The following is a 26,084-nucleotide window of genomic DNA, read 5'->3' on the forward strand; positions in this document are numbered from 1 at the left end:
TGCCCATACTTTAGAGGCACCTGTGACAACACTTAGTTTTGCTCAATGGCCAGGAAGGTGTCTGCCCCCTTGCTGCCACCACAGGCAAGCAAACTTTATCCTACAAAACATACACTACAATGTGAAAGAATATTTAAATGCACAATTCGACCTCAAGAGTTTCTGTTTCAGTGTCCAGACAATTATTTCTGTCAACACTGATAGCATTATCATATGATAGTAGTTTCTTGAAAGTAACACATTTTCCCAAATAACTGCATGCTATAAGACAACATGTATTGCAATATCAACTTAAGATTACTTTACTTTGGCTCACAATAAAAATTAATAATGATTCTGTACAAGTTTTACCGCATGTACGCAGAAAAAAAAGGATTAATTTTAGTCAGAATTTAAACACTCTGGTACAAGGCATATGTTGATATTTTGTAATTGAAAAGACGGTATAACCCAGTACTGGTTTTTACAAATGGAGACAGTTTTAATTGAATGGCAAAATTAACTGCTGTCCTTGAAATGTGCAAATAACTTTTTTGTATATAGTATCCAGTAAGCATTCTATAAAAGACTTTCTGCTAGTCCACAGTTTTACATACTACAGAGTCAGTCCATTACAAAGTAACAAATTCTGGTTGTTTTTTGGACACCGATCTCAGAGATTTCCCTGGCTTTTTAAAATTTGATAGTGAGCATGCAGTCAACAAATACTGGAAATTCAAATAGCTTTTGACCCTGCCAGTTTTTCTTTTTCTGGGCTTCAATCTTAACCTTTAAAATGTGAGTCAATTCATTTCAATACTCACTGGTAGCATTAGATTAGTCATCACTGCAGTCTGGTGGCATGAGATAAACAATCACTGGTTCTGTGGAACATTCAAAGTTGGAGTGCACCTTTCCTGTCAGGAGGCAGCATCCTGTCACTTCTTTCAACAATAGTCCAACATTATTGTTCACACAGCTTGTGCGAGGGCACTTACTGTTCAGGTTTTGCATGGAATAGTTGTATGCAGTCAAATTACACCAAAATATATGGACAGCTTACAGAGGTTGATAAGTTGGTCGGTTGGGGTCTCAGGGACTAAATATGTCATCTGCACCTCAGTCAAGAGGCATTTCATATGGCATTATTGACATTAGTCAGAAATTTGATACTGAAAGACTGTAGGAGTGGTAGAACAGAGTCATTAAAAGCAATGCTGATGCCAGAGTTGGGAAATAATTTAAGGAAAAATACATGTATGTGGGCCAGAGCAAATCTCCCAGATGGCTCATCTAAGCCGTGAGTAACCCCACTAGCATCTGAGCCCCCACCAGGGGCACATACAGTTACATGTAGAATGCCTCCTAGCGGAAGATCTGTAATGGTAAAAGTGAGAAGCCTAAAAACATAATGTATGTCTGTTGGGGTGCCAACAATAAAAAATTAAATGTGCCTGTATGCATCTTAATGTGTCATCTTTGCCGTAAGCAGCAATCTGTCTTTTCCTTACACTAAACAATCAAAAATCCAAGATGGAATAATGACAAGACTACAAAAGGATAGACTGCTACTCACCATACAGTCTTTGGCTGCCGAAGCCGGACTCTTCTCATTGGAGTGCTACCCCTAAAACAGGTAATAGGGTGTGGCAGAAAAGAAGGGCTAACCGGACCCATGCAGCTGGTAAAAGAGGTGTGGTTGAGGTCCCTTCCTTCCTCCCCCCCCCCCCCCCCCCCGCCCAGATCCAGCATGTTGTGAGACACATCCCAACCACCCCATCCTATCCTTAACGTTTAAAATGTTATATATGACAATAAAAAACACTTTAATGGAGAACCAGTTCAGCTGTCAATGAGTTGTCTGAAATATTAAAAGCAAAGAGTCTGGAAGACTGTGCTTGGTATGGAGAGCTAGAAGTTAAGGGCATTCCAACGGGATGTCAGCTATTGTCCATTAGGCTTCACAACCACAAGATGGGGGCGGTTCATTACTTAAACAATGGGTTAATCTGGATGACCAATACAGAGGTGACATACAATGGTGAAGCCCTTTCAGGAGGAACAGGAGAAGGAGTGTCATGCAGCAATAATCTCCTCGGTAACGGAACAAAGAGGGGCCAGTACACCACCAGATGAAGTTGTAATGAGAGATATTTGCATAAGCAAACCTGTACCTGGAATTGTCAAAGTGAATGTCGGGCTAATAATAAATTCTCCAGCCCAATGGTCAGCCATTTCATTCCCTGGGATGTCCACATGACTTGGGATGCAGAGAAAGACCACTGAGAGGCGGTGGGACTAAGGTCAAAGATGTCATGAACAGCAAGAGATTTCACAGAGCAACAAGAGTAACATCGATCAATAACCTGGAGTCTGCTCACTGAGTCACTACAAATTAGAATGCAGCTGAGGGAGGTATGTTTAATAACACATAGCACATAGTGAATGTCACATGCAACACAAAATCACTACATGTTCTTATCAACAAATGATGTTCCTGAATGGCAGGAAATGCAAAAATGTATCCTGTCCTACCCATAGTTTTACTGCTATCAGCGTAAATGATGGTAGGATCCCAATACTCCAGAAGAACCAAGAGGAAGAGGTGTCAGAAGACCATGAGGGGTGACAAACTTTACGACCTTGAAGTGCTAATTCATGGTCTTGGTACTAACCAGCAGGAGAGGACAAGGGGTGGGGAGAGGGGGCAAAATAAGATTGGAAGCACATTCTAAGGAGGTTAGAAAAGAAATTTGGTTCTGGATGGACCGAGGTAGAACAACAGAAATGCGTAACACACATCCTTGTAGGTTGGAAGCCATGGCAATTAATGTAGGACAATCATGAGAAAATAAAATAAGTTTTCATTTAGAAAAAATAATAATACAGTTTTTTATATTCATAAAATAAATTTGATATTCATGGACATACCTTATAATAAAAACATTTTCAAGAGGATCAATGAAAAACAAGATTTCACTGATAGCTGTTGATGTGTATCATAATATGCCCTCTTGTATGGCATTTGTCTGTAGCACAATATGAAATATAAGAGACATATTGTTTTTTTGCTTTTCCCTGGATGATGGTTGACAACCGTAACCAGTCATAATAAAGGTGTAAAATTCAATACAGCAAAGTTAACATGCATTTGCTAAAATGCTGTAGATGAAGGTTGTAATGATAGACTGAGGTTTAGGTTATGCTGGAAAGTGACAGTTTGATAATGATTTGGCAAAGCCAACAAATGTTTAATGATAATTTCTCTTTGAGCTTTTACCAGCATATACAATATTTGAACAATGGAAACTGCTGGTTGGAATGTCAACGATACAAGGAAAAGATAGAGAGAATGCTTTTTACCACAAAGATGACACATTAAGATGCAGACATGTACTATTAATTAATTAATTAATTAATTGTGTGCCTGGAACTTAACATGTCATATTTACTGCAAGTAGAAGCAGAAGTAGTGGTAGTAGTAGTAGTATCTTTTCCTTAAATTGTTAGTATTTGAATAACTTTGAGGAATGTGGCAGGATAAATATCATATAATCTGGTAAAACCTTAAATTTCATACTGCTTACTTTAGAAGGAAGAAAAGCTTTCACTAACCACTTCTAGTGGATAAAATAAAATAAAGAAAGGGAAGAAATGTATAAGGAGTTCATCTGCCCACATTCCTGAGTTACTCCAAAATCAATTCTTTTTTTCAGTTCTTATGAATTCCGTAGTTACATTTATGCTCCAGATGAAAACTATTTTCCCAACAGTGATCTAATAATTTTAATGTGTTTGAAGGTATTCCTGTCAAAAACCTCAACATTCTCCTTGGACTTTGACATTTAAAATTTGTAAGATTGCATAATGTCATAGTCACAATACTTTATTCGCAATATTGACAAATAGATGTGGTGTCAATGTCACTAGTCAAAGCTGACAGAATCACAATGTTTCAAAGCCTTAGCCATTGGGACCTAGCCCAGTTATTTTGGCATCTGGTGTTTATAACTATTCAGATTATATGGACCCTTTAGTCTGTCTTACTTGCTTCTTCATTTTATCTTGAGGGAGTTCAGAGAAGCGAAATAAATAATTGCTCTGGTGGCTGGTAAGGGGATTTATTTTTAGGTTTTTGTATCACCTTCAGTTTCATAGTTTTGATTTATCGACTGCAATAGTGATGTTAGGACAGATTCCTATCCAATAAATAAAGTCATCACAAAGGTCCTGGGTCCAGCCCATTTAGCTTGTTCACTGCCAGTGATTCCTAGGTGACCAGAGACATACAGAAAATTTATCCCGTTGCTTTCCCCTTATCCCACAAGGGCTTTGGGGCATTCTGCAATGAGCTTTGAACTTGTTTCAGTGGTGGATAGAGATTTCAGTGCTGTTTGGCCAGCAGATTCAGAAGGATGTAGGTTGCAGTAAGTACTGGGAGATGATGAAGCTTGCACAGGATAGAGTAGCATGGAGAGCTGCATCAAACCAGTCTCAAGACTGAAGACAACAACAACATTGGCCATCTTAATAAAAGTAGGTGCTACAATCTTTGTAGAATCTACACAAATTCTCCTCTGCACACACTTTGACAGCACATATTTTCATCTGCAATACTGTGGCACACTTCCCTAGAGAGACTGCTCTCTCTAGTCTACTCTACTCTGTATACCCCAACCACAGTGACTTCATCTGTTCTCTACCCATCGGTAAACCAGACTGTCTCCTGCATGGTGTCACGGTTTATTCTTCCACTGCTCCCTACTTCTATTTGTAGTATTGAAATATTTATTTATATACCATCATAATTCACGAGGGTCTTGTATGAACTTCATGCATGCCTTTTTCTAAGCCTATCATGTTAATATATGGAAAAGCTATAACCACATTAACAAGAAGACTTAAGACTACGGTGAGCATGACTTCGTGAATTTTTACATTTCACAAGTGCAAGTGTTGAGTCCTAAGTAAATAATGTGTACAACATCATTACAGTTATCTTAACAGAAGTCTTAATACATGCTTTCGTCAGAAGAGACGCTGGGTACAAGACGGTGGTAGTAGTAGTAGTAGTAGTAGTAGTAAAAATCAACCTAAACTTCGTGGCCTCAGTGGCAGGATTTGAATCTTATTCCACCTGAATGCAAGCCAATTCACTTACTGAGGCACAGCTTTGCTCAGTACTTCAATATTCTTCCTCATTTTATTTAACTGTCGTACTGAAAGCTGTAATACTACACAATGCATTTGCAGTATACATAAAATAGATAGCTTCCCCATTGCAGATATTATTACTGTGACATAGCTAACAGAATTTCTGCAATGATAGATAAAAATCAGGCACCCAACACAAGAAAATTTAGAAATCACTGTTCTAAGAAAAATGAACACACAAAGCATGGGATGTGACAAGAAGAAAACTACTGTGATCACTTATAACTCAAGCAAGCTGGTAAATAACGGGCCTTTTCTGAGAAAGGTCATGAAATGTAAGTGCACCAGTTAGGTAGTGAACTTGTGCAAAACAGTTTATGCATGATGTAGCCTAGATATATTTAACAATGGAGCTAATTAGTAGTCACCCAGGAAAGAAGGCAGCTTTGTAACTTTGCCAACATGGTAATTCAACACTTCTCTGAGGAGAAAAAAATGCTCTAACAAAATCTGACAAAAGTGAAAGAAGATAATTCATCCCTATTTCAGTATTCTCGTAGCCTTCAGGCTGACATTTGGTTTTGCATCAATTAAAGTGAACTGAAAACAGACATTATACTACAAAGGACTTAATGAACTACTACATACATTCCAACAAGCTCTTCACTACCAACCTTTTACACTCTGGATAGGGTCCACCACAACTGCCACTGCACGCTCTGAAAGTGCCTCAAAACTCTGTTGTGTATTTATGTCTACACCAGATAACCAGCAACCAAAACCTGGGTGGGAATGGTACCAGCCAACAACCATTTCTGGTCGTCCAGTTTGCTTTAGCATATCAAGCATCTTAGCCTGAAATACAGGATCCACGGCCTCGACACTTACACCCTGCAGACAAAAAAGAAAAACAGTTCCATTTATTACAACACGCAGCCCCTATTTAAAAACTGTTAATGTGAAAGACCTATTTTCGGATTTAATTTAAACAACTGAAACAGCTGAGGACTGATTAGGAAAGAACAGTAAAGTGACTCACCGTTCCCGTTTGTGGCATTGCAAACACATCAATCACACGAACTGTATAGTCATCAACAAATTCTCCAAGCATTAGACCCATGACTTCCATCGGCACTCCAGCGCGACCGTGTTTCAACATTTTTAATAACGCCAATGACGAAATGTAAACTTGTTCTGCTGTGTCAACTACAGGTGCGTCTGAAGGCGGAGGTGCCTGGCTCAAACCTGGCATACCCCCACCTAACCGTAATAAACGATCCATAGCACTGGCACAAGTAAAACCTGAAAAATTTATATCAAAATTTATTTGGATACTTCAGTGCACGCTATTTACAGGACTGCTATATATCCAGCATCCCTGTCATTTCACATATATTAAACCTCTAAACAAATGCATACTTTTAATACCAAAGACGTTGTTCTGTTCCTGTCTTCTGCACAGCAACGTTTATTACGAACGTCAAAATTTTCAAACTAAGCTTGACTACACACCAAGTCACGAACTCAAATCTGCTATCTCACGAAGCATTGTGGGAAACCAAAATGGACACCGGTCAGGAAGAGTTGCGTCGTCAGCCAAAGTTACGAGGTGGTCCACTTGGGTTAGGTAACAGAGGCTAACGTTTGCATAGTTGAAAATGTTTGATATGGGCGTACTTTAATTTTAAATTAGTTGTGACAGGTTTGCATACCGAGATACTTAACCTGAGGCACATTACTTACTTAATAACCTTTCAGACAAACCTTAAGGAATCCCGTAAAACGATATGTTTTTCTCGAAAAGTTTACATTGCAGGCGTTCTTTCCAGATGGAATGAAAACGACATTAACAAATATTCATTATTATTGCCTCCACTTTATAATTAAGTTTCTTTAAGATCTCTGGTAAAAAAGCAGAATATGGACAAAAGATGTACATCGCATTGCTGCCAATACACGGCCTCCAATCCATACATGAAGTCCGTAATGGGTTTTTGTTCTCTCATTATAGTTGAATGAGCGCCTGTTTTCCTTGTTCTACACGCTGTCAGTAACCGAAGGTTACAAAATTGCAAGAGTCTCACTTTCGTACATTTTCGAACTCATTTGTTTCTGTTAAAGACATTTACATTCTGTTGTAAAATTTTGGTTCTTAGTATTTCGATCTCTAGAAGTTCTCTCATTAACAGTAACTTATTTAGGGTAATTTGAAATATTACAACATTTTTATTATGCTTAGTGAAATGGTTGCATTTCTCCAGAAACTCAAATGTTTGTGACGTTGCCAATTTGCGGCATATTACGTATTTTCTACGTCAATTATAATGTGTTGTAATTGAAGATATAAGAAAAAAATGAAACAATGAAAAATAGCATATATTATGTTAGTAGTTAATAATGTATAGTTTGTTTACACTGCAATCAAGTTATATCAGATAACGGACTGTATCTTGTAATTAACAGTCACAATGGAACACTGCATAGTTAAGTTCACACAGTACACATTATTAATATTAGCTCAGCGCGGCCCCTCCCACCGGAGGTTCGAGCCCTCGGGCGTGTGAGTGTGTTGTTCTTGGCATAAGTTAGTTTATGTAGTGCGTAAGTCTAGGGACCGATGACTAAGCAGTTTGGCCCCTTGGAAATTTACACACATTTGAATATTAGCCCATTTTTTTTGTAGATATAAGCTCATTTATTGTGTTATAGTTATATACTGCTTGTGCTTACAAAATTAAGACAATCATTAACAGGAACACATCTGCTTCTGGAAGAAATACAGCTCGTGCACTTGATATGCATGAGTACATTGACATCTATTGATGATGATGATTGGTTTGTGGGGCGCTCAACTGTGTGGTTATCAGCACCCGTACAAATTCCCAACCTTGGCTCAGTCCAATCTCGCCACTTTCGTAAATGATGATGAAATGAGGAGGACAACGCAAACGCCCAGTCATCTCGAAGCAGGTGAAAATCCCTGACCCCACCGGGAATCGAACCCGGGACCCGTGCTTGGGAAGTGAGAACACTACCGCGAGACCACAAGCTGCGGAGGACAACTATTTAAGAAGAGAAGTTGTCTAATGCACAGTGCTTTAACCAAGTGTGTTGAGAGATTGTGTCAAAAATGTGCACATGAGGAGTCATATGAAGGACGTAGCCAGGACATACTGCTCTCTCTAACAACACTATTTTATGATGTAATCAATCTACAAAAGGGATTGCTTACAAATCACTTGTGCGACCCATTCTAGAATATTGCTCAAATGTGTGGAACCCGTACCAGATAGGACTAACCGGGGATATTGAATGTATACAGAGCAGGGCAGGTTTGTTTAATCCATGGAAGAGTGTCACAGAGATACTGAAGGAACTGAACTGTCCCGAGAAAGTCTGTTAACAAAGTTTCAAGAACCAGCTTTAAATAATTACTCTGGAATACAGTACAACCCCCTAAGTATTGCCTGCATAGGAATTGTGAGGATAAGATTAGAATAATTACTGCAGGCACAGAGACATTCAAACAACCATTCTTCCTGCATTCCGTTCATAAATGGAACAGTAAGGAACTCTGATAACTTGTACAATGGGATGTGGCAAGCACCTCATGGTGGTTTCCAGAGTGTAGATATCACAATCAATAGCAGTCCTCTTACATCTGCTGCTGGATAAAGCCCTTCTCAACACTTCTCCATTCATCATGGCATTCTGCTACATGCATTCATGTTGCCTGTGGGATATTCCCCCACCTGCCCCAGGAGTAAAGATATACAGATAGCTATACCGCAACAGAGGGGTATCTGTTGAGACGCCAGACGAATGTGTGATTCCTGAAGAGGGGCAGCATCTTTTTCAATAGTTGTAGGGACAACAGTCTGGACAATTGACTGATCTGGCCTTTTTACATTATTTTTATTAAGGGTGTGCAGCTCTGCTGTATTGTTAAGTGGTGATGGCATCCTCTTGGGTAAAATACTCTGGAGGTAAAATGGTCCCCATTTTGGATCTCCAGTCGGGGCCACTCGGGAGGATTTCATCATCAGGAAAAACGAAAGTAGTTTTCTATGGATCAGAGTATGGAATTTTAGATCCCTTAATCTGGGAAAAGGGAAAGAAATTAGATATTGTGGGAATTAGTGAAGTTAGGTTGCAGGAGGAACAGGAAATCTGGTCAGGCAAATACAGGATTGTAAATACATCATCAGATAGCGGTAATGCATGAGTAGATTTAATAATTAATAAGAAAATGAGCCTCCCCCCATGAACCATGGACCTTGCCATTGGTGGGGAGGCTTGCGTGCCTCAACGATACAGATAGCCGTACTGTAGGTGCAACCACAACGGAGGGGTATCTGTTGAGAGGCCAGACAAACGTGTGGTTCCTGAAGTGGGGCAGCAGCCTTTTCAGTAGTTGCAGGGGCAACAGTCTGGATGATTAACTGATCTGGCCTTGTAACACTAACCAAAACGGCCTTGCTGTTGTGGTACTGCGAACGGCTGAAAGCAAGGGGAAACTACAGCCGTAATTTTTACCGAGGGCATGCAGCTTTACTGTATGGTTAAATGATGATGGCGTCCTCTTGGGTAAAATATTCCGGAGGTAAAATAGTCCCCCATTCGGATCTCCGGGTGGGGACTACTCAGGAGGATGTCGTTATCAGGAGAAAGAAAACTGGCATTCTACGCATCGGAGCGTGGAATGTCAGATCCCTTAATCGGGCAGGTAGGTTAGAAAATTTAAAAAGGGAAATAGATAGGTTAAAGTTAGATATAGTGGGAATTAGTGAAGTTTGGTGGCAGGGGGAACAAGACTTCTGGTCAGGTGAATACGGGGTTATAAATACAAAATAAAAATGGGGGAAATGCAGGCGTAGGATTAATAATGAATAAAAAAAAATAGGAGTGCGGGTAAGCTACTACAAACAGCATAGTGAACGTATTATAGTGGCCAAGATAGACACGAAGCCCATGCCTACTACAGTAGTACAGTTTATATGCCAACTAGCTCTGCAGATGACGAAGAAATTGAAGAAATGTATGATGAGATAAAAGAAATTATTCAGGTAGTGAAGGGAGATGAAAATTTAATAGTCATGGGTGACTGGAATTCGACAGTAGGAGAAGGGATAGAAGGAAACATAGTAGGTGAATATGGATTGGGGCTAAGAAATGAAAGAGGAAGCCGTATGGTAGAAATTTGCACAGAGCATAACTTAATCATAGCTAACACTTGGTTCAAGAATCATAAAAGAAGGTTGTATACATGGAAGAATCCTGCAGATACTAAAAGGTATCAGATAGATTATATAATGGTAAGACAGTTTTAGGAACCAGGTTTTAAATTGTAGGACATTTCCAGGGGCAGATATGGACTCTGACCACAATCTATTGGTTATGGACTGTAGATTAAAACCGAAGAAACTGCAAAAAGGTGGGTAGTTCAGGAGATGGGACCTAGATAAACTGAAAGAACCAGAGGCTGTAGAGAGCTTCGGGGAGAGCATTAGGGAACGATTGACAAGAATGGAGGAAAGAAATACAGTAGAAGAAGAATGGGTAGCTTTGAGGGATGAAATAGTGAAGGCAGCATAGTATCAAGTAGGTAAAAAGACGAGGGCTAGTAGAAATCCTTGGGTGACAGAAGAAATATTGAACTTAATTGATGAAAGGAGAAAATATAAAAATGCAGTAAATGAAGCAGCAAAAAGGAATACAGACGTCTGAAAAATGAGATCGACAGGAAGTGCAAAATGGCTAAGCAGGGATGGCTAGAGGACAAATGTAAGGATGTAGAGGATTATCTCACTAGGGGTAAGATAGATACAGCCTACAGGAAAATTAAAGAGACCTTTGGAGAAAAGAGAGCCTCTTGTATGAACATCACGAGCTCAGATGGAAACCCAGTTCTAAGCAAAGAGGGGAAGCAGAAAGGTGGAAGGAGTATATAGAGGGTATATACAAGGGCGATGTACTTGAGGACAATATTATGGAAATGGTAGAGGATGTAGATGAAGATGAAATGGGAGATGCAATACTGCGTGAAGAGTTTGACAGAGCACTGAAAGACCTGAGTCGAAACGAGGCCCCGGGAGTAGACAACATTCCATTAGAACTACTAACGGCCTTGGGAGAGCCAGTCCTGACAAAACTCTACCATCTGGTGAGCAAGATGTATGAGACAGGCGAAATACCCTCAGACTTCAAGAAGAATATAATAATTCCAATCCCAAAGAAAGCAGGTGTTGACAGATGTGAAAATTACCGAACTATCAGTTTAATAAGCCACAGCTGCAAAATACTAACGCAAATTCTTTACAAACGAATGGAAAAACTGGTAGAAGCGGACCTCGGGGAAGATCAGTTTGGATTCCGTAGAAATGTTGGAACACGTGAGGCAATACTAACCTTACGACTTATCTTAGAAGAAAGATTAAGAAAAGGCAAACCTACGTTTCTAGCATTTGTAGACTTAGAGAAAGCTTTTGACAATGTTGACTGGAATACTCTCTTTCTTAGTGTTTAACGTCTCGTCGAAGGGCTGAGGGACTTGAAAGTAAAGGAGTGGTTGAGAAGGGAGAGAGAGAGGTTCATAGCCTATCCCCGATGTTGTTCAATCTACATACTGAGCAAGCAGTAAAAGAAACCAAAGAAAAACATGGAGTAGGAATTGAAGTTCAGGAAGAAGTAATAAAAGTTTTGAGATTTGCCAGTGCCATTGTAATTCTGTCAGAGACAACAAAAGACTTGGAAGAGCAGCTGAACAGAATGGGCAGTGTCTTGAAAGGAGGATATAAGATGAGCAGCAACAAAAGCAAAACAAGGATACTAATATGTAGTTGAATTAAATCAGGTTCAGGTTATGCTAAGGGAATTAGATTAGGAAATGAGACACTTATAAGTGGTAGATGAGTTTAGCTGTTTGGGCAGCAAAATTGCTGATGATGGCCGAAGCAGAGAGGATATAAAATGTAGACTGGCAATGGCAAGAAAAGCATTTCTGAAAAAAGAGATGATTATAGATTTGTCAGGAAGTCTTTCTTGAAAATATTTGTACGGAGTGTAGCCATGTATGGAAATGAAACATGGACATAAACAGTGTAGTCAAGAAGAGAATACAAGCTTTTGAAATGTGGTGCTACAGAAGAATGCTGAAGATTAGATGAGTAGATCATGTAACTAATGAGGAGGTACTGAATAGCATTGGGGAGGAAAGAATTTGTGGCAGGACCTGACTAGAAGAAGCTATTAGTGGGTAGAACACATTCTGAGACATCAAGGGATCACCAATTTAGTATAAGAGAAGCGTGGGGGATAAACATTGTTGGGGGAGACCAAGACATGAATACAGTAAGCAGATTCAGAAGGATGTATGTTGCATTAGTTATTTGGAAATGAAGAGGCTTGCACAGGATAGAATAGCGTGGAGAGCTGTGTCAAACCATTCATCGAACTGAAGACCACACCGACAACAACAAAAACAACAACTACCAATACTACACTTTATCAGTGCAGTGCACCATTTTGTTTTGGTTCCGTGAGCGGTGTGCTACAATACTGAGACACAGGGATTTCAGTGTTTGCCAGGACTGCAGACATATAGCTACAAACAAATGAAAAAAGGGATTACTGACTTCATTTTTTCGAGGTGAGAAAACTTTATGAATACCTCGTGTATTATTTCAGTTGCAAGTGATCAGTATGATGTATCCATTTTTAAGACCAGCTTGTTAATTTGCTTGATTAATATCCATATTTTTCTATGCAGTTAGTAGTAATTTTAGTGAATGTCTTGTACAGTATGGAGGGGAGACTGAAAGGTGAATAGTCTCTTGTCGTGGCTTGTCTTGTCTGCTGCCTTTGTTGTGAAGTAGAACAATTACAACATTGTTCCAGTTTTCATTGTCTTTCTTTGCAAATATCTGTAAAAAAAGTTTGCAGGTTGCTTTTTTATTACTTTGCCTCAAGATCTAAACTTGTGTGATAAAGTACTGAGTACACTTTCTGCATGTCAGTATCCATTACACGTTTTGTGTATGAGCAAAAATGTCATTATTGAAATTCTACCTTCTGGCCAGAAAGGGCATTATTCAAATTGCACAATAAATAATAGGTCCCCATACAACTGGCAGGGCAAGCAAGTCCTCAGTCAAAGAGAGGCAACTGGTTTCTTGCTTGTTTGTGATATCCAAGCCAATCTTTGGGTCAGTGATCACTTTATTTTATTGATTTTTGTGTTACACCTTTAAGGAAGCTTAATTTGATTTGTTATTCTTGAGTTTTTATTGGTGCATACTGTGAGCGGTAGTATGAATCTTCACAGCAGATACGCAAAATTCTTCAACAACAAGCATGCTGGTCTTATGTTAAAGCAGTGAACAGGTCAAAGCCATCTGTCTACACATTCAGTGATCTTAATCACACTGACTGGAAGGTGACAGAGAAATGGCAAAAATGTTAAATTCCTTTTTCCAAAATTGTTTTACACAGGAAGATTGTACTGTGATTTCTGTTCCAGACAACTTCCCATTTTTATCTTTCTCCACCACATCTGATCTTATGGTCTGTGTCCAGCATTTTCTTGGTCTTCCCTGTGGTCTTCTTCCTACTAGGTTTAGGTTCAAATACTTTTTGACAGGTCTTTTGCTGTTTATTCTCATTATGTGCACATACCACTGAAGCCTTAGTTTTTTTATGAACATCAACACTAACTACTTTTCTATTCACCTCATTCCTGATTTTGTCCTTTCTTGTTGTTTGAGTTTTAGGTCTAATGAATCTCATTTCTGTTACCTGGATTCTGTTTAGGTCTTTGTTTAATAGGATTCATGTTTCTAAACCATACAGAAGAATTCATACAGAATAGATGTGGTACATGGTCACTTTTGGTGTCCATGGCATTTTATCGCCCCAGAGAAGATTTCTGATATGAGTGTAAAAATTTAATACTAACTGCTAACATACTGAGTATGTCGTGCTTAATGGTGTTGTCTTTTGAGATCATGCTTCCTGTGTACTTGAAATGGGCAACAGATTCAACTTTGATTCCTTCTAGAGATATATTGGGGGTTGTTCTTTGCCTGTGGATGGTCATTCATACTGTCTCTCGTTTACTTGTTTTTAGTCCAAAATTTTTGAATGTATTGTTCCAGTCATTAAGTTTCTTCTATGCTTCAGATTGTGGCTCTCCCCATACTATCAAATCATCATCAAAAACCAGGGCATTTGGTTCTCCATCTATTTTCTTGATAAATTTTATGATCTTGTCCACTACTGTTACAAACAGGAATGGTGATACGGCACTTGTTGCCTATCTGGATACACCTACAACACTTTTGATATAGCATCTTGACTTAATCAGTTAAGTACTTTGGAACATTTAGGCCTTCCAGACATTACCATATCTTGTTTTGAGGAACACTGTCATACGCTTTTTCAATGTGTGCAAATACAGTCACAAGATTTCTTTGATATTCCCAGTACTTTTCTGCATTCTTACTGCAAAAATAAGATGCATAGTAGGTCAGTATTTCCTGAATCCATGTTGTTCTTCCTCAAGCAAAAGTTCTACTATCTTTCTACTCTCATTTCTATGATCTTTTATAACAGCTTCAGGGTGTGTGACAGCAGAGTGATGCCTCTATAATTTCCACATTTTTGCCGATTTTCCTTTTTGAACAGAGGGATGATGACTCCTTTACTCCAATCTTCTGTGATTTTGCTTTCTTCCCAAATCACGGATAAAACTTTATACAGCCAGTTTAAGCCAGATATAAGCTGCTTTTATCATGTCTGAGCTGGGACCATCAAAGCCTCCCGATTTTCCATTTCACATGCTCTTCAGTGCTGTTTCTAACTCTAGCCATGTTAATGGATGTCTGTTGGTTTGGACTTCATTAATTACTCTACAGTCGTTGATGATTGTGCTGCCCCATCTGCACTTAGCAGCATGTTGGTGTACTTTTTCATTTCATCCCTAGTCTCTTCCTCTGTCTGTGTTAAGTTACCTTCATCTGTTTACAGTGCAAGGATATTTACAAAGTTCATTTTGCATACTCTTAAGTCTTTGTATAGTAATTTCCTACTTCCCTGACAGTCTTCCTCTATCCTTGTAGTAAAGTGCTCCCAGCACTTTTCCTTTTCTTCCTGGATCAGCCATTTTACAGCTAGTGTCTTGCTCTGTATTCCTGTGCTAGGTGTTCAATTACTAATTCATTTCACCTATCATCTATTTTCTGTTTTTCATGATGTAATTTTCTTTTCAGTATGTTCTTATCTGTCTTCTCCCCTTTTACTGCTGTCTTCACCCGATCATTCCACCAGGGTGTTTCCTTCTCTTTTGTTGTGGCATCCGTTTTTCCGCAGATGTCCGTGGCTTCTGTAACAAGGGTTTCTTCTACTCCCCCTTTCTCAGTTTTGGGTAATTTAGCAGTTATTCACACTCCGTAGTTTCTTTTCTTTTCCATGGCCTTCAATAATCTTTGACATTCTCTTTTGTTTAAATTTTGGGACTTTTAGGTTAGCAATTAATAGCTGGTGGTTGCCATCTAGGCACTCATTGGGTATGACTTTAACATCTGTAACATATTGACCAGCTTTTCTATCAGCGATGATGAAGTCTATCGTAGTCTTGAGCTTGCCACACCAACTGTATCTTGTCATTTTATGACTGTCCCTCTTCTGATACCACATGTCTTACATGCTTAAGTTGTTTCACATACAGAAATAAATTAGGTTCTCTCCTTCCAGGTTTCTGTTCCCATAACCGTGAGGACTGATGACGCTTTCACATCCTAGTCTTTATTTACCAATTTGAGCATTCAGATTGCCCATATTGATGGTGTTCTCCTCTGTTATTTTTTCTTAAAGTTCATTAAGGAAATGCTCTTTCTCCTCATGGTGCATCCTGACTGTGGTGCATATATTTGCAGAACAGGATGCTGTGTATTACCAGCCCTTGATGTCTGTCTGTATGTCTATATCTTTATGGAAGACTTTGTCTCTCTCAACTCCAATATCCTAAGCTTATGACTGCCCATAAGGTCTACCCATTCTTCACATTTGTTGGTGGGAGTGAGGATATTGAGTGAACCAGTTTTCAGCCATTCCTTTTGGGGAGGGTTTTGTGTCTTCCGGTATCTTTGATGAGCATCAGGCATTTGCCTGTCCTTCAAAGATCCCTCTTCTCCACAATCATTCCACAAACATCAAAATGACAGATATCAAAATAGGTGACTGCAAGATAGAAAATCAGTGAAAACCATGGAGCAGAGGAAAGATGATTGGATTTCATGGCATACCCATAAGATTTCACATAAGAGTATATAAAAGAACTTGCCCCTCTTCTAGCAGCAGTGTAACACTGAACAGACACACCTAATAACAAGCCTACACAGGGTGTACATAAAGTGCGGGAATACTTTCAATTATTTATTGCACAAGAACCAAGCATTGTATGGATATCATACATAAGTCATTTTGGAGAGAAACCCTGAAAGTTTTTTTCATTTATACCGCCACAGTGTAGTTTGGTAATTTGCTGATAGTCAGCGCTACTCGCAAACACGGCGAGTTCAGGTGCGGACAGAGCTATCTGTGTGTTGGAGTTTGACAAAAACAAGTGTGCTACAGCTGTTCAGCGGATGTTTAGAACCAGCTATGGTAAGAAGCCACAAACAAGCAAGGCCATTTACCACTGCACAACAAATTCATTATGACGGGTTGCTTGTGCCCAGCAAAGAGAAGTGGATGTCCCAGTGTGAATGAAGTGAATGTGGAGTGCGTACGAGAGACATTCATAAGGAGTCCAAAGAAATCTGTGCGTCGTGCACCCTGTGAACTCGAAATGATTCCAATGGCAGTGTGGTGGAAAGTCCTGCAACAGAAGCTGTCTATGAAACCATTCAAATTGGAGCTAGTGCAGAAGCTCAATGACAGTGACTAGGACAAGCATTTTGAGTTTTGTTTGCAGTTGCAATAATTGAATGAGGATGGGGATGGCATTGTTGATCACTTAATTTTTAGCGATGAAGCCACTTTTCACCCTAATGGGAAAATGAACTGGCATAATTCTCAAATCTGGGGTACAAAACATCCATTGAATTTGAGTGTGATTCCCCAAAGGTAAATTCTTTTTGTTCCTTGTCACATTGTAAACTGTACGGGTCATTCTTCTTCGCTGAGATATTCCTAATTGGACATATTGCAGCAATAGCTGATGCCTCAAATGCAGTCAGACTCTCCATTCATCTTTCAGCAGCATGGGACTCCACCCCACTTTCATCGTGAAGTTCGTGGATACCTGAACACGGAGCTGCCGCATCGATGGATCGGCCGTGCTACAGAAAGGGACAGCTGTTTCTTGAAATAGCCTCCCCGGTGACCAGATCTCACCCCATGTGACTTTTTTTCTGTGGGGACACATTAAAGATCTGGTGTGTGTACCGCCTCTATCACATGATGTAGCAGAGCTCCAGGAGAGAATACGCAAAGCGACTGCTACGGTTGACAATGCCATGCTGTGACGGGCATGGCAAGAATTCGATTACTGTATTGACATCTGCCGGGTCACGCATGGTTCACAAATCGAATGTTTGTAAAAAAAACTTTCAGAGTTTCTCTTCAAAATGCAATATGTATAACATCTTTACAAAATAATTGAAAGTGTTCCTGGACTTTATGTACATCCTGTATTGCTGATATGAGTCTGCTGTAGACTTTGGGAACACTTTTGAACTCGTATGTTATTACATTTCTGGTGAATCTTATCTGTAAGAATCAACATGGATTTTGCAAACAACAATAGTTTTGTTTGTGTATGAGACTCAAAGGGCATTACATACTGGCACCTAGGTCAATGGTGTGTTTTTTAACTTCCAGAAGGCATCTGATAAGTTGTGCGTTGACACCTAATAAATAAAATACATCTCTATAGAATATCAGATCAACTCTGTGACTGGATTTAAAGACTTACAAGGAAATGAAACAGCATGTTATTCTTAATCGAGAGAAATCTTGTGATGTAAAAATAACTCCGGGCATAAACCAAGGGAGTGTTACAGGACCATTACATCTGCTTCTACAGCTCCACTCTGCAAGCCACCATGCAGTGTGTCGTGAAGGACACCTTGTATACCACTGTCACTTCCCTTCTTTCCTGTTCCAGTCATGAATAGTTTGCAGGAAGAACAATTGCAGGTTAAGACTCACTGCAGGTTTGAATTGGTCTTTCTGTGAGATATATGTAGGAGAAAGCATTATATTTGTTGACTCTCCTTAGGAACGTACACTCTTGGAACTTTTAACAGTTAACCACAGTGTGATGCAGAATGCCCCTCTTGCAGCATCTGCTACTGGAGTTGGTTATCTCTGTGAAATTTTGTGCTTACCAAATAAACCTGTAATAAGACATGTTGCTGTTCTTTGTAGCTTCTCTATTTCCTCTATCAATCCTATCTGGTGTGGATACTACACTGACGAGCAATACTGAAGTATTTGTCAAATGAGGATTTTGTAAGCTACCTCCTTTGCTGATGGACTATATTTCCTGAAGATTCTTCCAGTGAATCTCTCAGTCTGGCATCAGCCTTTCCTGTGATTAGTTTTATGTAGTCTTGAAATCACCTCTTATGCATATTCCTGGATATTTTATGGAGGTAACTGCTTCTAGCAGTCATTCTGCAATTGTGTAATTGTACCACAACAGGTCTTTCTGTCTTTGTACGGGCAATATGTTACATTTGTTTGTTGAGGGTCAGTTGCCTCTCCCTGCACTAAATGTCAATCCTCTGCAGATCTTCCTGCATTTTTCTACAATTTTCCAGTGTTGCGACTTCTCTGTATACAACAGCGACATCCATGAAAAGGCTCATGGAACTTCCAATGTTGTCTGCTATGTCATTTATATACAGGGTACAACAATGTAACTTCCTGGTTTCAAAACACAATAAAACCCATTTTATGAATTAGATTTTTTAATTTATTTTTTAATAATGTAAGTACATATCTAAAGTTTTGTTTTACACACATTTAAAAATCACATAAGGTAGGTGGCACCTCCCATGCCCAGTTACAACAATATAACTTCCTTGATCGACATGCGCACCATTCTGAATGGGATGGTTGCAGAAGGGTGGGAATGGTTTCATTCAACAGACACGGCTCTAAAGCATTGTTGTATTCCAGGTTAGTCACCATCATGCTTTAGAACCGTGTGGAGCATGTGTTTCCTGTCAAAGCCTACTTTTCAAACAGATGCTCTGTCATTGCAACCTAGTGCACCTTCTGAAATCACTTCAATATAGCCCCACTGGGCCATGTCCCATACCAGAGATCAATTGTTACAAGGCTCACTACAGTTGGACAAATTACGAGTATGATGAGCCGAAGAACTGGAGTCCCTCGGTCTATCAAATCCCATGAGAACATTGAGCTTCAGTCGTGCAATCCTAACAGCATTCTGCATGCAGACATGCATGTGCCTTTGGTCTTTCTGACCTTTCAGTCAGTCGAATTCTTCACGATGACCTTCGTTACCATCCATATAAATTTGAAATTGTGCAGGTACTCTCCAAAAGCAGCTTCAGTTCATGGAGGAACATACTTAAAGCTCTTTTCAAAAATATTTCTGAGGATATAATTGTTTTTTCAATGATGAAGCCTATTTCCATTTGACTGCATACGTCAACAAATGAACATGCGCTGCTGAGCTGGCACCAGCCCCTGAAAATGGCATCAAAGGCCTCTGCATTTATCTAAAGCCGCACTATGGTGTGCAATCTCCTCAGCTGGAATTGTTGGCCCCTCATGTTTTTGAAGATGGGGCCACAGTGAGTGTCAATTCACACCAGTATGTGAACATGTTGGAGAAACTTGTTTCTCCATGACTTGATGAAATGGACTTGGGGGACATTTGGTTCTAACAGGACGGAACAATGGCTCACATTTCAAGGGCATCAATGGCTGCTTTGAGGGAACACTTTCGAGAGTGGCTCACCTCAATAAGGGGAGTTTGGAGCAGCCAGCCTACTCCCCTGATTTGGCCTCCTGCGTTTTAAGGCCAAAATACAGGCAGAAATTGCCAAAACTACTGCTATGCTGATAAGGATCAGAAATTGTATTATTCAGGGTATGGGCAACAAGGGGTATCACATTCCTAATATGATTTTCAAAACTGTGTGAAACAAAACTTGAGGTACGTATCTACGTTATAGTCTGACTCATAAAATGAACACACCCAACAGTCGGAATGGCTACAGCAACAACATGGGCCTCCAGTGCTCTGTCATTGCAAGCCAAACACACCAGTCTGGATGACAACAGCAGCAACAGACTGTTGTCATAAGAAACTATGGCAGCCACTGCTGCAACCAGGAGTACCTGTGTCACCAGCAGGCAGCATTTTCATCACAAGTAGGAGGCACAACAATCACAGCACTACTTGCATCTGCCAGGTCATGTGCTGTGCTGTATTCCTATGCAACTGCAGAATTGACACTGACACTCAACTACAACCAGACAGTTTAATCCCAGCCACCAAACGTGTCGCACTTAGCAGTCAAACCAAGATGCAGTAAAGTCGCCAATCCAGGACTACTTGAGCTGCACCATCCTCCAGGGCAGTTAATAAGTTTACTAAGAGCCTTTGTCTCATCAAGCATTGGCCTCTGTGGACTTTGTCATTGGACTTCGTATCAAAGTATCATAGCCTTTATTCTAGTGAATGTCGGATAGCAGTCCAACTTGTGGCATGCCCACACATAGACATTATACTAGAACTCGCAGTGATTGTGCTTCATCGCGGACATCTAATTAAGAAGTGTCTACATTTAACAAATGGTCAGACAGTAGCAGTGCATACTACATTCAGAAGCTACTTTCATATTTTAAATTACTGATTTGGTGGCACATGTTTATTGCAGTGTCTTCATTTACGCTATTCCTAATAAAATGTTTTTGTCTAGTTGGGAGCTTGTTATTTTTTGTGCCCTATGCCTCAGTCTTAAGTATTGGCTATCATTAGTGGCAAGCTAGGTGATGCTCCTCAGACATTTTCTGATATACCTGGTATGACAATGTGTAATTATCATTTCAGTATGACCACAGACATGAAAAGCCAAGTGCTATTATCATTGCAATCCATGCAACAAACACAAAAACTCACCATGAAGAAGCTCCCCGGCATTGCTGCATCACCAGACTTACCCAACCACATACTGTGATGCACCACCAGACTTACCCAACCACCTATTGTGATTCACCACCAGACTTACCCAACCGCCTATTGTGATGCACCATCAGACTTCCCCAACTGCCTACTGTGATGCACCACCAGACTCACTGGACTTTAGGCGGCACTGCCACAGTTTCCCACTTGCGACAAGCCAGCTGAACACTTGGATCAGCGCTTCCACGCACATGAATTCTTAGGTGACACCTATCATCAGACCTTCTCATCATGGCGCTTCCACACACATAATGAAGCGACTTTGGTGCCACTAACAGCCTTTACATATGACCAGAATTTCTTTGGGTTTTTCAAAAGACCATTTGACAATTTTCTGCTGTGGTAGTCATTGAAAGTTTCATGCATTGCTCCCTTGACAGCCAAATGTGTTTCATGTGGCACCTCTCTATCTGTAGTACTATGCTAGTTGTAAACCTATTATGCAGTAATCTGTGCTGCTTTAAAAGTTTCTTTACAGTGACTGTATACCATGGAGGGTCCCTTCGATCATGAACTGTTCTGCTAGGTACATAATTATGCAGTGCATGGTCAACTACTCTTTTAAATTTGAATCATAGTCTACATGCTCCTGTACTGTGCTGAAACTTTCAATTTCCTCATTGAGATATGACCCTACTGTTTTTGTTTTGTTTTGTTTTGTTTTGTCTAGTTTACTGAACATATACATCTTTCTACTAATATAGGCATCCATTGTACTTGGGTAATCATTCTTGCTAAACTGCCTTACAGTCACTGATACCTGTTTCAATGTGGACATGCTCAAAGAGGTCAGGTCTTGTTACCATTAGATCTAAAACATTTCCATCACCAACGGGGTTCCAAACCATCTGCTCTTAGTAGCTTTCAGAGAAGGCATTTAGTAATGTTTCACAGGATGTCTTATCATGCCCACCAGTAACAAGACTGAAATTTTCCCAGTTGTTTGTTGGATGGTTGCTGTATAATTGGGAAACTTACATAAAGTAAACTGAGGTTTTTCTCTAATGTTTTTGATTACATCTGGAGGTGAGTCTGGTGGGCGATCGAAGGATTCAATTAAAATTTTATGCCCACTCCTGACACTGAGTCTTGCAAACCAATCTCTCATGCAGTTTCAGTTTCTGTCTCAGTGGATTTAGTGTATTGCCTGTTGTGACAAATACACAGTTTTCCACTAGCCTATCCTTTTGATATACACTTAAATTTTCACCAAAAATTTCACAGCTATGAACATCGCATTTTAACGAGCTTGCTGGTGTGTGGTGTGGGCTTCATTGCTTTTCAGGAGCGCTTCAACCTCAGGCACTTTGTTGCGAATGTGTTGGCAATTTACAACTAGGACTTCTTACTCTCACTTGGGGGGCTTTCCTTTGGATATTATACTAATACTTCTAGGTCTCTACAGCTGTCATTATCTAGACTAGATGGGGATCGCCTAATCTATAAAAAGAAAAAAAAAAGGAAGAACCTTGTGTGCACCCCACATGCAGACAACTACCTGGGTAGAGATGAAGCTTGGTCAACCGGCAAAGGAACTAGCTTACAAAACCCTTGTTTGATGGTACTTTTCAGCTTGCCAGTCTAGAGCCCTTACCGGATTGGATTGTTAGGTGAAATAGTGAAGATCCAAAGAAGGATAGCACATTTCATCCAGTTATGTTTAATAATTGTGAAAATATCACAGACATGATCGTCCACCTCTAGTGGCAGACACTACAGATCGGCATTGTGGATCGCAGAGAGGTTTATTGTAAAAATTCTGAGAGAATATGTTCTTAGAAGAGATGATCAGTATATTGCTTCCTCCATCATGTATCTTGCATAAGAACCATGAAGATAAAATTAGATAGATTTGAGCTCAAATTGATGCTTACCAACAATTTTTCTTCCCATCCACCATTCATGAATTGAACAGATAAATGTGGGAAGTGATGGTGATACAGAAAAGTACCAGCCATTCAAACCATAAGGTGATGTGCGGAGAATAGATGTAGATATAAACTGGTGCCTATGCAGGGTGTAGCAAAAAGAATGGCGTGGACTTACACGTCTGAAAGTACATGATAATAGAAGCACAAATGTCAAGTAAACACGCATACTTAAGAGCTATGTGAGGTTCTTGATTTTCATTATTGTGAAACAAATCTCTTCTACTGCAAGCTCTTTGCTTTCCATATTTTGGGAAGTGGTAGTATGGTGGTGGTAGGCCCAGTAAACATGTGCTCTAAAATGCATACCTTAACAGCTACAAGCACCTGTTCATCTTCAGTACTTTATAACACAACTCTTCTAATGAACAAGTGTTCATAACTTTTACAGTGTTCAGTTTAGAGTACATGTTTACTGGGCATTTGTGCCTCTATTATCGTATACTTTCAGCCATGTAAGTTTTCGCCATCCTTTTTGATACACCCTGTATGTAGAAGGAGTCTCTCTTTATGCCTGTTCTGGATGCCCCTCAGCGTTTCAGGCATTCTGTTGTAATGTTGCACCCTGGCACCACATGACTGTGCTGGACAGAGCGACAGGAGGAAAGCACAGCACCAGAGTGCAAACCAAGACCACTAAGTTTCCTGGCTTGAATTTATTGGAACGACAGTGGGAACTTGAGATTTCCTAATTGCAATTGAAGATTGTTGTTGTTGTTGTTGTTGTTGTTGTTGTTGTGTGCAGGGACTGGTTCGATTGGTCTGAAATTGCTCTCCACACTAGTTTATCTTGTTTTCATTACTATAGTTAAGCCTTTGTGTCCTCTACAATACACCCCCCTTCCCCCCCTCCCCACTACACACACACACACACACACACACACACACACACACACACACACACACAATCTTCCCTCCATTACCAAATTGATAAAAGTATCTTCTACAAAAGATGATGTATAAGTGTCTCCACAAAAGTTAATTTCCTGTTATGTAAGTGTGCCTTCACAAGAGTTAATTTTCTGTCTACCCTCAGTCTCATGACAGCAACATTCCCTGCTTTTCATGAACTGATAAGTGAATACTTATATTGCTTTTCTTACACTGTCCTCACTATGTCCTGTATTATTTTCAGTTTATTCTGTGACTAAATTTCCTACTTGGAAGGCTCCTAGGCTTAACCTGCATTTTAAAATTTATTAAGATCTAACATTATGTTATCTACACAGAGAGTATGTATTGATACTAGATGACACATCAAAAACAACTCTCATAAGATGTGATGAGTCCACATGAATGCACTGTTTTATCGTCCACCATTCGTACACTGCCAGTAAGGTTGCTAAAGATTTGAGTGTGTGATTATACTGCCAAGTGGTTCAGTGACAAAGTGTCTCGTATATTTGTGAACTTCTCATGTCCTTTGGTACATTTGTTAAGACACTGGTCTCAGATTCCGGAGGATGGAAGGTCATGCTGTGTCTGGCCATCTTAGTTTAGGTTTTCTGTAGTTTTCGTAGATCTCTTCACGCACATGCTGAGGTGGTTCTTTCAACAATGCTACAATGGACCACCTGTCAGCTCCTCCTTAAACACATTTGTGCATATTTGTTTGTTTGCATATATTTTTTGGTTTTATTAAGCTGACAAATCACTTACCATATTAAAATGTTCTGTAGATGAATAATATTAATACTTTCCAACATTGTGACCAGAGCCCCATGAACTGTGATGTTGATTCTTAATTGTACTGTTTATCTCAGGTGCTTATGAATTCATTTATTAATTTTTTTCACAAATTTTTAGGTGACCCCAATGACAAGTCATTGAGAAAAGTGGAGGTAGAGGTACTCATACCAAAAAAAATGAGAGAGAAGGCCAAGACTGACAAGTGTGCGAAAGAGGTTGAAGGTATTTATTATTATTATTATTATTATTACTACTACTACTACTACTACTACTATTACTACTACTGTTCATTTCTTAAAATAAAGATTTTTAATGCTTGATTATTCATCCCAGTTATTTTCTTGTAGACTTCAACAAATGTTGCAAGGAGTCCAGCTTATCAATGGTCATCAAGTGTCGCAAGGAGAATGATGCCCTGAGGGACTGTCTGACAAGGTGGTATCAAGATGACGATTTCAAAAGAGAATGCCAGGAGGAATATTTGTCAGAGAGAAGTGAATTTCGAAGGACAGGCATTAGCCCAAAATACAGAAAACAAGTGGAACAGCATTCAGTGTAGTGATTTCCTATGATACAGTTAACAAATCAATTGTGACTGCCCTAGTATATATTAATAAATTCCAAAATTTCTTTGATGTAATGATATGGAGGGAGAGATGTACAAGCTGATGAAGTGCAAAATCATGAACAACAGCTGGAGGCAAGATGAGAATTTTGGATCTCATTCTTTCATAGTAGTGTGAAAGTATTAAACTTTGTGAGGAAGAGTAATGTTATCAGAAAAAGACTAATAAAAAATATTTCTTTTTTTCATATTACTTTTAAAGTATTTAGTTCTTTGTGCCATTACACAGTATGTGAAATTCAACTGTATGGTGTTAGTGCCTTGTGAGAAATACTCATTTTCACTTATTTAAAGAAGAAGATAATCAGTGGAGAAGGCATTGTGTTATCCAGCTGATGCAGGCACACAACCTGTCAAGTGAGGTGATTAGAGCCCATTTATGTCTTACTCTTCATGACATATTTATCAGATAAATCTACATTTATGTCACCAGACATTGTACTTAGAATACAGGGTGCAAGATGTTCAAAATTCTGAGAAAAAT

The 26,084-nt window shown here is 39.5% G+C and overlaps 2 protein-coding genes across 3 annotated transcripts in view; one reads left to right on the forward strand and one right to left on the reverse strand.

The window, feature by feature from the left end:
- LOC126235899 (26S proteasome non-ATPase regulatory subunit 14) overlaps window positions 1-7,052 on the reverse strand; it is a 39,667-nt gene extending 32,615 nt beyond the window's left edge. The window contains exons 1-3 of one of the 2 annotated variants that reach the window (XM_049944842.1): window positions 6,898-7,052; window positions 6,173-6,435; window positions 5,808-6,024 (exon numbers count right to left, since the gene is read on the reverse strand). In XM_049944842.1, coding sequence (XP_049800799.1) covers window positions 5,808-6,024; window positions 6,173-6,415 — 460 coding nt within the window. In that variant the 5' untranslated portion in view covers window positions 6,416-6,435; window positions 6,898-7,052. Of the gene's footprint in view, window positions 1-5,807; window positions 6,025-6,172; window positions 6,436-6,552; window positions 6,701-6,897 lie in introns of those variants that run through there. The other variant, XM_049944841.1, reaches the window with a different exon arrangement.
- On the forward strand, window positions 6,625-25,793 carry LOC126235900 (COX assembly mitochondrial protein homolog). Its single transcript, XM_049944844.1, has 3 exons — window positions 6,625-6,760; window positions 25,093-25,197; window positions 25,323-25,793. The coding sequence occupies exons 1-3, from the start codon at window positions 6,697-6,699 to the stop codon at window positions 25,532-25,534; spliced, it is 381 nt and encodes a 126-aa protein (XP_049800801.1). The 5' UTR covers window positions 6,625-6,696; the 3' UTR covers window positions 25,535-25,793.
- The last annotated feature ends 291 nt before the right edge of the window (window positions 25,794-26,084 follow it).

Source organism: Schistocerca nitens, chromosome 2, assembly GCF_023898315.1.
Source record: "Schistocerca nitens isolate TAMUIC-IGC-003100 chromosome 2, iqSchNite1.1, whole genome shotgun sequence".
NCBI classification, from domain to species: domain Eukaryota; kingdom Metazoa; phylum Arthropoda; class Insecta; order Orthoptera; family Acrididae; genus Schistocerca; species Schistocerca nitens.

Bases quoted from the DNA above. Each gene is read 5' to 3' on its own strand.
- LOC126235900 (XM_049944844.1), top strand. From the start codon at position 6,697: ATGGACACCGGTCAGGAAGAGTTGCGTCGTCAGCCAAAGTTACGAGGT. The intron at 6,761-25,092 runs GTAACAGAGGCT...ACAAATTTTTAG, and splicing joins AGGTGGTCCACTTGGGTTAG to GTGACCCCAATGACAAGTCA. The intron at 25,198-25,322 runs GTATTTATTATT...ATTTTCTTGTAG, and splicing joins GTGTGCGAAAGAGGTTGAAG to ACTTCAACAAATGTTGCAAG.